Here is a 13,162-nt window from a genome sequence, read left to right as displayed (position 1 = left end):
TTTTTGTTGAGGTTAATTATGTGTTAGGAAAGAGTGAATTTTTAAAAAGAGAAAGCTTCAAAAAGGGTGATTTTGGAAAATAAAAAATATGGTTTTATGGTAAATATCATTCTGAACAACTTTAATTCTTAAATATTTTCATTTTCAAATCGTTAACGGTCATTTTTAGGAGTTAGTTAAAGTTAAGTGGTCACTGATGTTAAAAAGTAGACCTGTCCAAAAATCCTTTGGCCCGTTCATCCCGTCCAAACCCGCTATTCAAAAACTGGGTTTGGACATATATATTTTGTAATAAGCTCGGTCCGGTCCAAGCCCGTTTAGCCCCGAATACAAAGTGAATTGGGCTTGAGATTTATCTCAAAACCCAAGCCTAACCTGACCTGGCCAGAGTTTTAATAATAATTTTAGTTTAATAAATTTTATATCCAATATTAATTTTTAAAATTTTTTTTAAACACAAAAATATTCAAATTATATTAGAGCTTCTATATAAGTCCAGGATTTGTTAATAAGTTTGTTGAGTTATTTGCTGTTTTTTTTTTTCTGTGCTGGTTTTGTAGAATAGAAAATAAATTATTATAAATTTTTTTTCCCTTAGACATATGATTTTATAAATTTGTAGAATAGGAAACAAATTTGAGTTTTATTTATTTTATTTTCTTATAGATTTTATTTTTTAAAATAGTGTGAACGGGTTGGATTGGTTCTGGGATTTATATTTTTTGCTCGAACCCAGCCCGTCTCGAGCCCGTACATCGAAAGTTGCGGTTATGTTGGATCTGGACAGAAGATATTATTATTCAATCCGGTTAGTGAAAACGAGTGAAACCACGTAATTTATTTTTGTGTTTTTCTCTAAAAATTGATTCAATTAAAAACAAACTGTAAAACAAATTTGCAAGATGGATAACAAAATCAATTAAATTATCAAAATGTAATCAAACCCATACCAAAATTTTTTTAAAGATTTTCATTTGAACCCAATAATTTCAGTGTCAGATCACATATGACCAGCACGAAATTTATCAGTGAGATAATTATAGGGATAAAGTGCAAAAATACTCTTAATGTTTACAACTAGGAGCAATTTTACCCCTAACGTTGGCAGCCAAGGGCAATTTTACCTCTCAAATTATCAAGTTGGGTCAATTTGAAAAATAATTCATCAAACTGTCTTCTCATATGAATCTTGTCATGCGATTAATAACATATCATAAACATATGATTAGATGTGAAAAAAAAAATTAAATATATTGTCTATTATAGGAGTTGGACAAAAAAATTCAAAATATGATTTTTTTTAAACGAACTTATATGCAATTGGTGCTGAATAAGGAAACAAAATATCTGTGTTTTATAATAATGTCTAAAATTGACCCAACTTGCCAATATTAGGAGTAAAATTGCTCTTCACTGCCAACGTTAGGGGTAAAATTGAACCATTTTAGATGTTAGGGGTAAAATTGCTCCTGACTGCCAACATTAGAAGTAAAATTGGACCATTTTAGACGTTAGTGGTAAAGCTTCGGATGATGATCAATTGTCAAGATTCTTCAAAAGAGTAAATAAACAAACAATAACAAAGCCTTATCCTTATTATATCATCTCCATGGATATCCTTAAAAGCAAAGGATTCGAGAAACACTAGAACTCCACATGATAAAGGATTCTTTACGGAACACAAACATCCTCAACTCATAAGGATCCCTAGTTAGTAAGGGCCTCAATCTAAAAGACCCTATATATATAGACAGTTATAGACACAAGATACGGTACATTATCTGTTATCTCCTAACTAGTCCGTATTCTTCGATCCTTCCTAAATCACCAGCGGGTTCACCGGACTCCGTTCATGTCTGATCTCCGGATGTCTGACCAAGAAAGATTATCAAGACGTTTGGACACTTGGACAATGGTCAGATACCTGGTTATCAATCTCCGTGGATATTCTCAAAAGCAATAACGAGAATAGGAATACGAGAAAAGCAGAAGAAGGCCACAAAATGTCCTTGTCACTAAATTGCAGAGCTTCAGATGATAATCAATTGTCAAGATTCTTCAAAGCTGAAAGTTCATACGTAAATGGTGTTTCTCTTCATCTCACTCTTTGTTAATGTTACGTGAGTTGTACTTGGACTTAACATTATAAACCTCTTTTCAAATTATAAAACATTTACAAGAGAGGGGTCATGGACATGACTTATTAATAGGTTGGAACTGCACGACTTATGATCAATGTGTCGGGTTTGGATAAGGAAAAATTATATCAGTTCCAACTAAAGACGTTCCAGTATTTCGAAAGTGTATAGAATCTAAAATTCATTAAACTAAAGATTTCGAATTTGATTCTTAGTGTACACACACTATGCAACAAACTTTAATTGAAAAACGTACAACTCTGAGCCGATAAATTGGATTCCCTCACCCAAAATAATAATAGTAATAATAATAAGGGTAATTAATTTATTAGTACCTCTATTTTGACAAAACACATTGTTTAGTCCCTATATTTAAAAAAAAAACACGGTAAAGTCTCTAACGTTTTTCTCGGTGAACTGTTTAGTCCCTAACATTTTTCTCAGTGAACTGTTTAGTCCATGCCGTTTGACTCTCATGAAGATTCTGTTAGTCAATTTGGATTTGCGTTCTTCGTTTCCTTTATTTTCCTTTCCTTTAAACTCTAATGCATCTGAAATCAAATTTGAGTGTTCTTCTTCTTGATTTTCTTCTTAATTGTTCAAATTTGTAAGCATTGAGTCTATTTTTTTTCTTGTTCTCCACACAAATAGCTTCTTCTTTTAAATTGGATTTCCTCTTCTGAAGTTTGAAGGTAAATAGTAAAGGATAATTTAGTCATTTCCGAAGTCATAAACGGTAAAAAATCTAACAAACGGACGGAAGGACTAAACAGTTCACTGAGAAAAAAGGTCAGGGACCTTACCATGTGTTTTTGAAAATACAAGAACTAACAGTGTGTTTTGTCAAAATATAGGGACTAATAAATTAATTACCCTAATAATAATAGTCCATGCAAAACCAAATATTATAGAAAATGACATCTCACTGTATCAACTAAAATTACATTAAAAACCACACAAATTAGATTTGTTAAACTTACATTCATAGAACATACCTTCAACCACAGCAACAAAAGCTAGTCCCGAAATAATCTGGGATCGGCTAACATGAACTGTCATACGAAACCGTAAAATCATACGGTGTTCAAAATTACCTTAGTCCCAAAATGATTCAGGATCTGCTAACATCATATAACATACCTACAGAGTTCAAAATTACCTACAATGTTCTTGTGTCATCTTTCCTATCTTCATAATCATATGTAAGAATCAGAACATACCTACAAAGTTCAAAATTACCTACAATGTTCTTGTGTCATCTTCCTATCTTCATAATCATATGTAAGAATCAGAATCGTAACTGGAATCGGAATCGGGATCAGAATCAGAACTATCATCATCTTCTTCATCAATGTCATCTTCTTCAACTACATCATCTACTTCATCTACATCATTATCTTCAGAATCAGAAGTAGGTTCGGGTTCGGGATCGGGATCAGAAATAGGATAAAGCTCTTCTCCAACCACATCATCTTCTTCAACTATCTCCTCTTCTTCAACTACATCATCTTCTTCATCTATCTCCTCTTCTCCAACTAAATCATCTTCCTCAACTATCTCCTCTTCTCCAACTACATCTTCTTCCCCATCTATCTCCTCTTCTCCAACTACATCATCTTCTTCAATTATATCATCTTTTTCAACTATATCAGTTTCTTCGGACTCTATGTGAAAATCAGTTTCAGAATTAGAACTAGAAATACAACCAGAATTAGAACCAAAATGAGGATAAAGCTCTTCTTTAACTACATTAATATGCTTGGCAAATTCAGGCTCTGAAATTAGATCACACCATGTTTTGCACACACATTTGCACACAAAAATCTTCTTACTACTCGACAGCCGAAGTAGGATATTCACCAGAATATCCTTTGGAAGATCAGAAAATGAAGCCTGAATCTGTATCTGGCTAACTCCTTCTGAAATTCTTCCTCCTTTCATGATTATAATTTATTTGTGAACCTATGATTCTGAGAAAAAGCAAATGGCATTATCAGCTCACTGAATTAAAAACCCTAAAAGAAACCCCTAATTTTTCTAGAAATTAATTGAAACCTAAAGCAGGTTTGATCGTATCCTGTATAAACCTAGATTTTAAGACTCGATTCCACAACAAATGACTAGCTAAATGAAATTGAGAGAAAAGAACGATGCAAAAAGAAGAGATTCTTACCGGAAACGGACGGACGGACGGCGAGAAGCTCTGACTTCTGAACTCAATGGTAAAGTGAACGACGCCTATCTATAGTTCCATAGAGGAAAAATGGGAACAACTTTTTTAGAACCTTTTGTAATCAAAGGTAGAATGGGTAAATTACACCCATGGCCACTGAACTTTACCCATTTTTACATTATGGCCACTGAACTTCATTTCTTCCCGGTTTGACCACTGAATTTTCAGTTTTTAACACCGGTGGTCACTCAACGCCTCAAAATGATCGTTGACAGCTAAAAATAAAAAATCCAAAGCATTAATAATATTCTAAGGAACTTTAATTCTTGAAAATTTTCGTTTTGAGGTCATTTAGGTGTTGTTTGGTTAGGAGAGAGAAAGTGAATTGTTAGAGAGAGAAAGCTCCAAAAAATGTGATTTTCGAAAATAAAAAATGTGGTTTCATGGTAAATGTCGTTCTGAACAACTTTAATTCTTGAATATTTTCATTTTGAGGTCGTTAACTATCGTTAAAGGTCATTTTGAGAAGTTAGTCAAAATTGAGCTGCCACCGGTGTTAAAAAGTGTAAAGTTCAGTGATCATACTGGGAAAAAATGAAGTTCAGTGGCTATAATGTGAAAATGGGTAAAGTCCAATGGCCATGGGTGTAATTTACCCAAGGTAGAATGAATGTATATGGGTTAGAGTGCAAAAATATTCCTAACGTTTTGTGTCAGGAGCAATTTTATCCCTAACTTCTATAATAGTGCAATTTTATTCTTAACATTGGTAGTCAAGAGTAATTTTACATCTAACGTTGATAATTTGAGTCAATTTCATATGCTATTATAAAATACAGATATTTTGTTCCTTATTCTGCACCAATTGCATACCAGTTAGTTCTACAAAAAGATTTCATTGTTTTTATAATTTAATAATAAAATTGAAGATTAATATTTATAAATTCAGTGAATTTTTTAATTTTTTTTGTCCAATTCATACAAAAGACAATATATTTTTTTTCACATCTCAATATATGTTTATGATTTGTTACTGATAAAATGACGCACGTATGATTTGTACCGGTTTCTTTGCAAAATGAAATCGGTAGAGATCCTACCGGTTTCGCCCTGGGTTAGTAGAAGCCCCACAATGAACAATATGCTAAATCCAAATCTGATGTAGGATTAAATCCTCAAAAGCCTCCAAATGGGAGCAAAATCCTAATATTTTTAACAATTCCAATTAGAAGAGACAAACTAACATTTTAGTCCTTCCGCTTCTGCTCCTATGTAGGGAGTAGACTGTAGAGGCTTCACGTGCGAATCTCCTGTGCCTAACTGACACCACCGGTTATATCCAATAACCGGTCTTAGTTTTTTGAAAATCGAAATTATTGACACCAGTTATTTAATAACCAGTCTCAACCTTTTCAAATTTCAATGATACTGACACCGATTATTAAATAGTCGGGGTGTTTACAATTTTTGAAACTTGTGATTCATTCATCGGTTTCAACAGACCATAACTAAAAAAAGAGCACTGCAATGCATTATTTTTAAACGGTCTTTTAGATGGATTAATTGCCGATTATAGCGTTGTTAGAGAGGAAAATATTTCACTAAATATTATTTCTCACTGAATATTACCCATTTTAACATTGTAACGACATTTACTATGAAACTATATTTTTTTATTTTTCAAAATCACATTTTTTGAATTTTTTTTTTCTAAAAATTCATTCTCTCCTAACCAAACAACACCCAAATGACTCCAGGAATTAAAGTTCCTTATCATTAACTCTTCGATTTTTTTATTTTGAGACCGTCAACGGTCATTTTGAGACATTGAGTGGCCACCGATGTAAAAAAAATATAAAATGCTATGACCATACTATTAAAAATTGAAATTCAGTGGCCATAATATTAAAATGTGTAAAATTCAGTGGCCATGAGTATAATTTACCCTAAAATCCATAGACATCGTTATGTCATGTAGAAGGTGCAAATCTAAACCATACGATTGTTTTAATCTCCACCATATGATTTTAACAAACTTAGATCTAACGGTGACTGATCAAATTCATTTGTTCAGTCACTGACCAGGTGAAAATCACTGATCTGATCCTTATCTAGAAATAAAATAAACAAGAGACGACACGTGTTCCTATAAATAAGCGAGTACAGAAATAAACATACAACACCAGGTCAGCAACTGTTGTTATCTCATCTTCTTCTTCTTCTTCCTCTTCTTTCTTTTACTTGTTTCTTCCTTTCCTCTGTAAATAAACTTTAAACCCTTCCTTCCAAATTCATAACTACCAAACAGACCCCAAAATCTTCCATCTCCGTTCTTCCCTCTCCTCCTCAATTTCAAATTTCCCCAACTCTATCCACCAAAACCTAATCCAAATGCATCTCTAATTTCAACTTCCAATTCGATTTTCCCCTCAGAAGATGCGGACTACAAATCCTTCAATGGCGTCTCCATCCTCCGATTCTCTCGACTCCTCACCTCTCCTCACTCACTCTATTGCCGATCACCTCCTCCGCAGCCGCCGTCTCTTACGCCGTCATCATCCTCATCTCCGTGGCGCTGCTGCCCGGCTTCTCCGCCAAGCTAGCGGCCGACGCATGATGCTGCGGGAGCCATCTGTACGCGTACGAGAAAACGCGGCGGAGCAGCTTGAGGAGCGACAAAGTGACTGGGCTTACTCGAAGCCGATTGTTCTGCTTGATGTATTGTGGAATTTGGCGTTTGTTGGGATTGCGGTTGTGGTGTTGGGGCTGAGCGTGAAAGAGGAGTCTCAGGTGCCTTTGAGACTGTGGATTGTTGGGTATGGGTTGCAGTGTGTGGTTCATGTTGTGTGTGTTGTGTTGGAGTATAAAAGGCGGCGGAGGAGAATTGATGTTCGATCGGAACCTAGTGGGGTTTGGGGAAGTGGAGATTCTAGTTCGGCGTCGGGAAGTGATGGAGGAGATTATGTGGATTATAGAGGTGAACAGCGAGGGGATGATGATGAAACTAGGTATGCTTTTGTTTTCTTATTTCTTATGAACAGCATGTTTGGTATAATTGGAAGCAGAACTTATCTTTCTCATTGTAATTTCTATGATTTCTGAAAAGTAGCTGATGTTGAACTTCAATTTGACGACCTCTTACAAAATTTTGAACAATGTCATAGATGAATTAAGTAGTTGCTCAAGTGTGAATCTATGTTGCATGAAAACTCTTATTCACTAGTGATAATCGGTTACCTGAACTTGTTCACATGCTACTACCGTGCTGACATTCCGACATCCTATTTGAGCCTATAAAACAATAAACAAGTCAGACAGGGCTGGAGTCTGTCAAACTTGCTTCCATATCTAAATCAGTTTCTGGAAGAGACTAGTTGAGAGATAGTAGTTAACGTATTAGGTTTAAGATTGTCACCTCCTTAGGAATCCTTATTAGCTTAGGATTTCGGATTATGGGAGGAATCCTTTGTCTTGTAGGATTCTAGAAGGTCCTTTGATGTGTCGAGACTCGGAGCCTTTGGTTATTGGTGATGAGCCGCCGCTTACACGGGCTTGGCCCGCATCAATGAATTCTGCCCTGTCGGGGCCGTTTTAAGCCTTGGTTATAAGTGGATCTAGGCCGTAATAAGGGTAGTGATGACGTCTTGCATGTGATATCATTTAGCCTGATATCAACTAGCGTTTTCGTGTTTTTGTTTCATTTCCAATACCATTTCCTAGCTATGTATTTTTAGGAAATGCTGTTCCCCGATGTCCGTGTTAGTTTCTGTTTCCTTGCCACATAGGTATGAATCTCTTTCACATTGGGCCTTGAATAGTGCAACATCACCAAGAGTTAATTACAGACTCCACAAGGCCAACATTCAAATAAGAACATCTAGGCAATTACGCGTGCTAATCCTTGAGTTACCATATAACTTTTCTTTCCACATTGTGGGCATCCATGGGAGCTTTAACTGCTTCATCATGCTCATCCCAAGCTGAACTATCGGCTCCGATACCACTTGTTTGAATCCGGAAAGCTTTTGCCACTAGATGGAAAATTTGAGCATTATGACGGAGTACACTCACGAGTTTTACATATCCAAGCGTAAATTACATAGGTGGTATATAACCTTTGTCCTATTTCACACTTTAGTGTACAACTTTCAATTTTGACCTCCCACTAAAGTGTACAGCTGGTAGTTGTGAACGGTCGACGCGCCACGTCAGCAAATTGACCTCCATAAAAGTCAAAAATTGACTGGTCAATGCAAAGTCAACACGGCACGTCAGTAATTTTGATTTTTATAGAGATCAAATTGTTGATGTGGCACGTTGACTTCGAGTTGACCAATCATAATTACGGACTTTAGTGGGAGGTCACCAAAAGTTTGTCCACTTTTGTGTGCAAAATTAAAGATTGTACATCAAAGTGTGAAATAGGACAAAGGTGGTACGCCACGTATGTAATTTAACACCCTATCCAACCCAAAACCTTAAAATAATGGAGTTAATAGGTCCCGATTTTTACATCCTATCATATTTTTCCATTGTAGAATTTCCAATACCAACTTACACACACTTGTTGACTTGCATCCTAACACCTTAGTCATTTGTAGCTAAAACAGCAATTTACTTTGATGATGTTTAGTTTGGTTAAGATTGAGTGATGCAGCTCCTAAAGATGTTGTTTTTTAAGTTTTGCATATTTGAATGATTATGCTTTGTTGATGCAGTGTTGTAAAGCACCTGGAGTCTGCTAATACAATGTTTTCCTTTCTTTGGTGGATCATTGGATTCTACTGGGTTACTGCTGGTGGCCAAAATGTGCCAAGTGATTCACCTCAGCTATACTGGTGCGTTTGAATGTATTTTTATTTGATGTCATTTAGGCTATGTCAGGATATTGACACATTTGTGGTCAATTCCTAAACTATTTTTTTTTTTTAAAATTTATGGTGGATTTGGAACTATTTCTGGTTTTCTAGTGTTTTAGTTCACTCCGCCAGTCATAATGGCGTGCCAAAGGTTACTAAAAGCTCAAGCTGATAGTTAAGGCCCAATCGTAGATCTTATATTAATTTCTGACACATCGACTCGAACCCTGTTTGGTTCTAGGGGCTCTGATACCATGTCGTGGAACCATTTGAACTAAAAGCTCGAGCTTATAGTTAAGGCCCAATCATATATTTTATATTAATCTCTGACTCATGACATAGTATCAGAGCCTCTTGGACCAAACGGTCGAGGATTCGGGTACTGACAACCTCATTAATTTGTGGAATTAAAACACATAGTGGGATGGGCCTTTGTTGTACACGCTGCAAACCCAAGAGGCATTTGCGTGTGAGGGTATGTTAGAGATTAATATAAAATCTATGATTAGTTAGGCCTTAACTATCAGCTTGAGCTTTTAGTTCAATTGGTCCATGACAGCCACCAGGCATGGTGGACTAATTTGAATGTGAAAAAATATGTTTGGGAACGCCTTAATGACTGGTGGAGTGAACTAAAAACACCACAAAATGGGAAATGGTTTCAGATCCACCATAAATAGAGAAACAGTTTTGGGTTTGACCACAAGTGTGTCAATACACCGGTTATGTCAGCTTGTATATTATGTGTAGTAACTTGTTTAATGGCTTGTTTGCAGGCTGTGTATCACTTTTCTGGCTTTTGATGTGATCTTTGTAATTATCTGTGTTGCTGTTGCATGTCTAATCGGTATTGCTATTTGTTGCTGCCTTCCTTGTATAATTGGAATCTTATATGCCATGTCAGAACCGGTAAGTTACAATTCTCAGATACTCGTGTCTAATTCCTGGAAATTTGTTATTTTTTCTCCATTTGCTTTGGAACGTGCTCTTGGTATGTGTAGAATAAAATATTTAAATAAAATATGCTCTTAAAAGAACATTTTTTTAATAAAATATTACTTTTTGGACCTCTGTCCGTTGAACCGTGAATGTGTTTTGCGATTGTCTAGATCTACATTGCATCTTTTGAGATTTAATTTGTATATTTTTTATTTTAAAGATGTTACTTTTGGCCCCTCCATCCCTTGAGCCCTGGACAAATGCCCCTCCTGCCCATACCCAAGAACGTCCATGTTTACTGGTTATGTGTGGGTCCTTGGGAATGTGTTTTGCAATTGTTTAAATCTACCTTGCATCTTTTGAGATTTAATTTATATATTTTTTATTCTAAAGATGTTACTTTTGACCCCTCCATCCCTTGAACCCTGGACAAGTGTCCCTCCTGCCCATACCCAATAACGGACATGTTTGCTGATCGTTTTATAATCGTGTTATATGTATTATATAATTCCATATGATATAAATGGGGTCATGTCAGAAATTGATAATCCTGTCAAACGGGGTCGTATTGTGTCAGGCAGGTTGTCTCTATAAATGGCATCGTCATATAAGAAATTGATAAGCCTACCGCGGAATGAATTTAGTTGCTTTAGGCTACATTTATCTAATTTTTGTGTCTGCTTTAGGCTACATTCATCAGTAACCACCATGATGCATCCAGATCTCTGTTATTAGTATTTTTGCCTGATTTCATAACTGAAAAACAGGAAGGAGCAACAAAGGAAGAAATTGATCAATTGCCCAAGTACAGGTTTCGAAGGATAGGGGAGGTTGAGAAGACTGATGGCGAGGTTCAAGCCCTTGGAGGGATTATGATTGAATGTGAAATTGATACACCCACAGAACATCATGTCTCTCATGAGGATGCTGTAAGTTTTCCACAACTAGTTCCAGAAAATCTCATCACACTTCATTATAACTTGCTTTCTCATTCCACCATGGGGCTTTAGATTACAGCTTAGCTTTAAAAATTCCATAACAGAATGTCTCCTTGTTTAATGTGGCTGGCGATTGAAGTAGTGATGGCAGGACTCGAACCATCAACTGTTTGGTCCAAGAGGCTTTGATACCATGTCAAGCTGATAGTTAAGGCTCAATCATATATCTTATATTAATCTCTAACAAGAACCATGGGTATAATTTCTCGACGGACCTTAATATATATCATAAATGGAATTGATTTATATCCTTGTTTTCGTGTGATATATGTCAGAGATTAATTAAAGATATTGTTGGGCCTTAACTATCAGCCTAATCTTTTGGTTCATGATATGGTATCAGAGTCATGGTTCAATGTTGGGCCTTGCAGATATTAGAGTTGCGCACCAAATGAATTGAGCACGAGGGGGGGGGGGGGGGGTGTTAAAACATCCCACATTGCTAAATTGGAGAGCTATATGCCTCCTTATATGAGTGAGACAATCTTCTCCGTTTGAGATACTCTTTGGGTGAGTTAAGACTTTGTTTATATAGTATCAGAACTCCTTAGACCAAGCAGTGAAGAGTTCGAAACCTAGCAACCCCATTAGTTGATCGAATTAAAAACAAATGGTGAGATGGGCATTCACGTGTGAGGTGCATGCGAGATTAATATAAAAATGTCGTTGGACCTTAACTAAACTTTTAGTTCATATGGTATAATATGAACTTGTTTGTGATACTCAAATAATGTTATATTTGCAGGAGTGTTGCATTTGCCTGAGTGCATATGAAGATGGAAGTGAGCTGCGTGAACTGCCATGCCATCATCATTTCCACAGCACATGTATAGAAAGATGGCTTTACATAAATGCAACTTGCCCTCTCTGTAAGTTCAACATTCTTAAAACAAGCAATCAGAGTAGTAGTGAAGAGGTATAGAGTATAAGGATTTAAACTATAGGTAGGTCTTCTATGAACTTCTCCCCTCTTCTTTTTGCTGCATGTTTGTGCTTAATTAATGTACATGATTTGTTACACAATCATAAAGCAAAACATGAGATGTGTGAATTATTACTAGATGTGTGAAAAAATATAAAGCAAAGGTCCTTTTAACTGTTCCTAAGGATTACCTAGCATCGCATTTAGAAATATCACTGTTAAAAAACAAGGCCGCTTGGACCTTGTCTAGGCCTTCGAAATCGAGAATCTGCTCCGATTAGTCCATCTGGTCGTTTTTTTGATCTCTAGACGATTTTTAGCCGCCTAGACTGCTTAGGCGGCACCTAAATGCGTTTTTTTGTTGTGATTTCTTTTTGCTTTAGTATAATTCATTTTTGAGTTGTTTCAATGATATTGTTGATGTTTGCAAAGATATATATACAAATGTATGAATGTTTCTATATAAATAAGGGAAAAAGTACGAAAATAAACCTTGTGGTTTTACCGATTTGCAAAAACAGTCTATGCGATTTAAAAGTTTGTAAACATGGGCTCTATGTCATTCTGTTAAAAATTATTATAGTGACTATTTACTCAAAATGGATTCCCTCTCGCAACAGTGAAGAGGTATAGAATAGAATGAGGATTTCAACTATAGAATAAGGATTACCTAGCATCGCGTTTAACAAGGCCGTTTGGACCGTTTAGGCACTGTCTAGACGTTCGAAATCGAGAATCCACTCCGATTAGGCGCTCTGGACGTTTTTTTTGGCCTTTAGATGATTTTTAGCCGTCTAGACTGCCTAGGCGGCGCCTAACCGACAAGGCGTTTGGACCGTTTAGGCCCTGTTTAGACATTCGAAATCGAGAATCCACTTCGATTTTTTCCAATTAGTGTCTGTGGGCGTTCTTTTTGTCTCTAGACAATTTTTAGCCACCTACACTGTCTAGGCGTTGTGTAACCAACGATAAACAAATGCGTTTTTTTGTGTGATTTCTTTTTGCTTTATTATAATTCGTTTTTTAGTTGTTTTATTGTTGATGAAATGTCGATGTTTGCATATTTTTATAGATAATATACATACAAATGTATGTATTTTTCTACATTAAATAAGGGGAAAAGTACAAAAATA

The 13,162-nt window shown here is 35.8% G+C and overlaps 2 protein-coding genes across 2 annotated transcripts; one reads left to right on the top strand and one right to left on the bottom strand.

The window, feature by feature from the left end:
• Positions 1-3,064: 3,064 nt before the first annotated feature.
• On the bottom strand, positions 3,065-4,402 carry LOC136220876 (uncharacterized). Its single transcript, XM_066008705.1, has 2 exons — positions 4,312-4,402; positions 3,065-4,108 (listed from the first exon to the last, which is right to left on the bottom strand). Exon 2 carries the CDS (start codon positions 4,077-4,079, stop codon positions 3,414-3,416), a length of 666 nt encoding a protein of 221 aa, XP_065864777.1. The 5' UTR covers positions 4,080-4,108; positions 4,312-4,402; the 3' UTR covers positions 3,065-3,413.
• A 2,128-nt stretch (positions 4,403-6,530) lies between these two features.
• Positions 6,531-12,203, top strand: LOC136220875 (E3 ubiquitin-protein ligase At1g63170). Its single transcript, XM_066008704.1, has 5 exons — positions 6,531-7,319; positions 9,030-9,149; positions 9,947-10,079; positions 10,877-11,038; positions 11,853-12,203. Exons 1-5 carry the CDS (start codon positions 6,748-6,750, stop codon positions 12,027-12,029), a joined length of 1,164 nt encoding a protein of 387 aa, XP_065864776.1. The 5' UTR covers positions 6,531-6,747; the 3' UTR covers positions 12,030-12,203.
• The last annotated feature ends 959 nt before the right edge of the window (positions 12,204-13,162 follow it).

Source organism: Euphorbia lathyris, chromosome 2, assembly GCF_963576675.1.
Source record: "Euphorbia lathyris chromosome 2, ddEupLath1.1, whole genome shotgun sequence".
Lineage (NCBI taxonomy): Eukaryota > Viridiplantae > Streptophyta > Magnoliopsida > Malpighiales > Euphorbiaceae > Euphorbia > Euphorbia lathyris.
The sequence above is the reverse complement of the archived record's forward strand: the minus strand, read 5'-3'. Positions and strand labels throughout refer to the sequence as shown.

What these genes read in the sequence shown, in the direction of transcription:
- LOC136220875 (XM_066008704.1), top strand. Translation starts at nt 6,748, where the DNA reads ATGCGGACTACAAATCCTTCAATGGCGTCTCCATCCTCCGATTCTCTC. An exon ending in GATTCACCTCAGCTATACTG is followed by an intron (nt 9,150 to 9,946) that starts GTGCGTTTGAAT and finishes GCTTGTTTGCAG; the next exon opens with GCTGTGTATCACTTTTCTGG. An exon ending in TATATGCCATGTCAGAACCG is followed by an intron (nt 10,080 to 10,876) that starts GTAAGTTACAAT and finishes ACTGAAAAACAG; the next exon opens with GAAGGAGCAACAAAGGAAGA.
- LOC136220876 (XM_066008705.1), bottom strand. Translation starts at nt 4,079, where the DNA reads ATGAAAGGAGGAAGAATTTCAGAAGGAGTTAGCCAGATACAGATTCAG.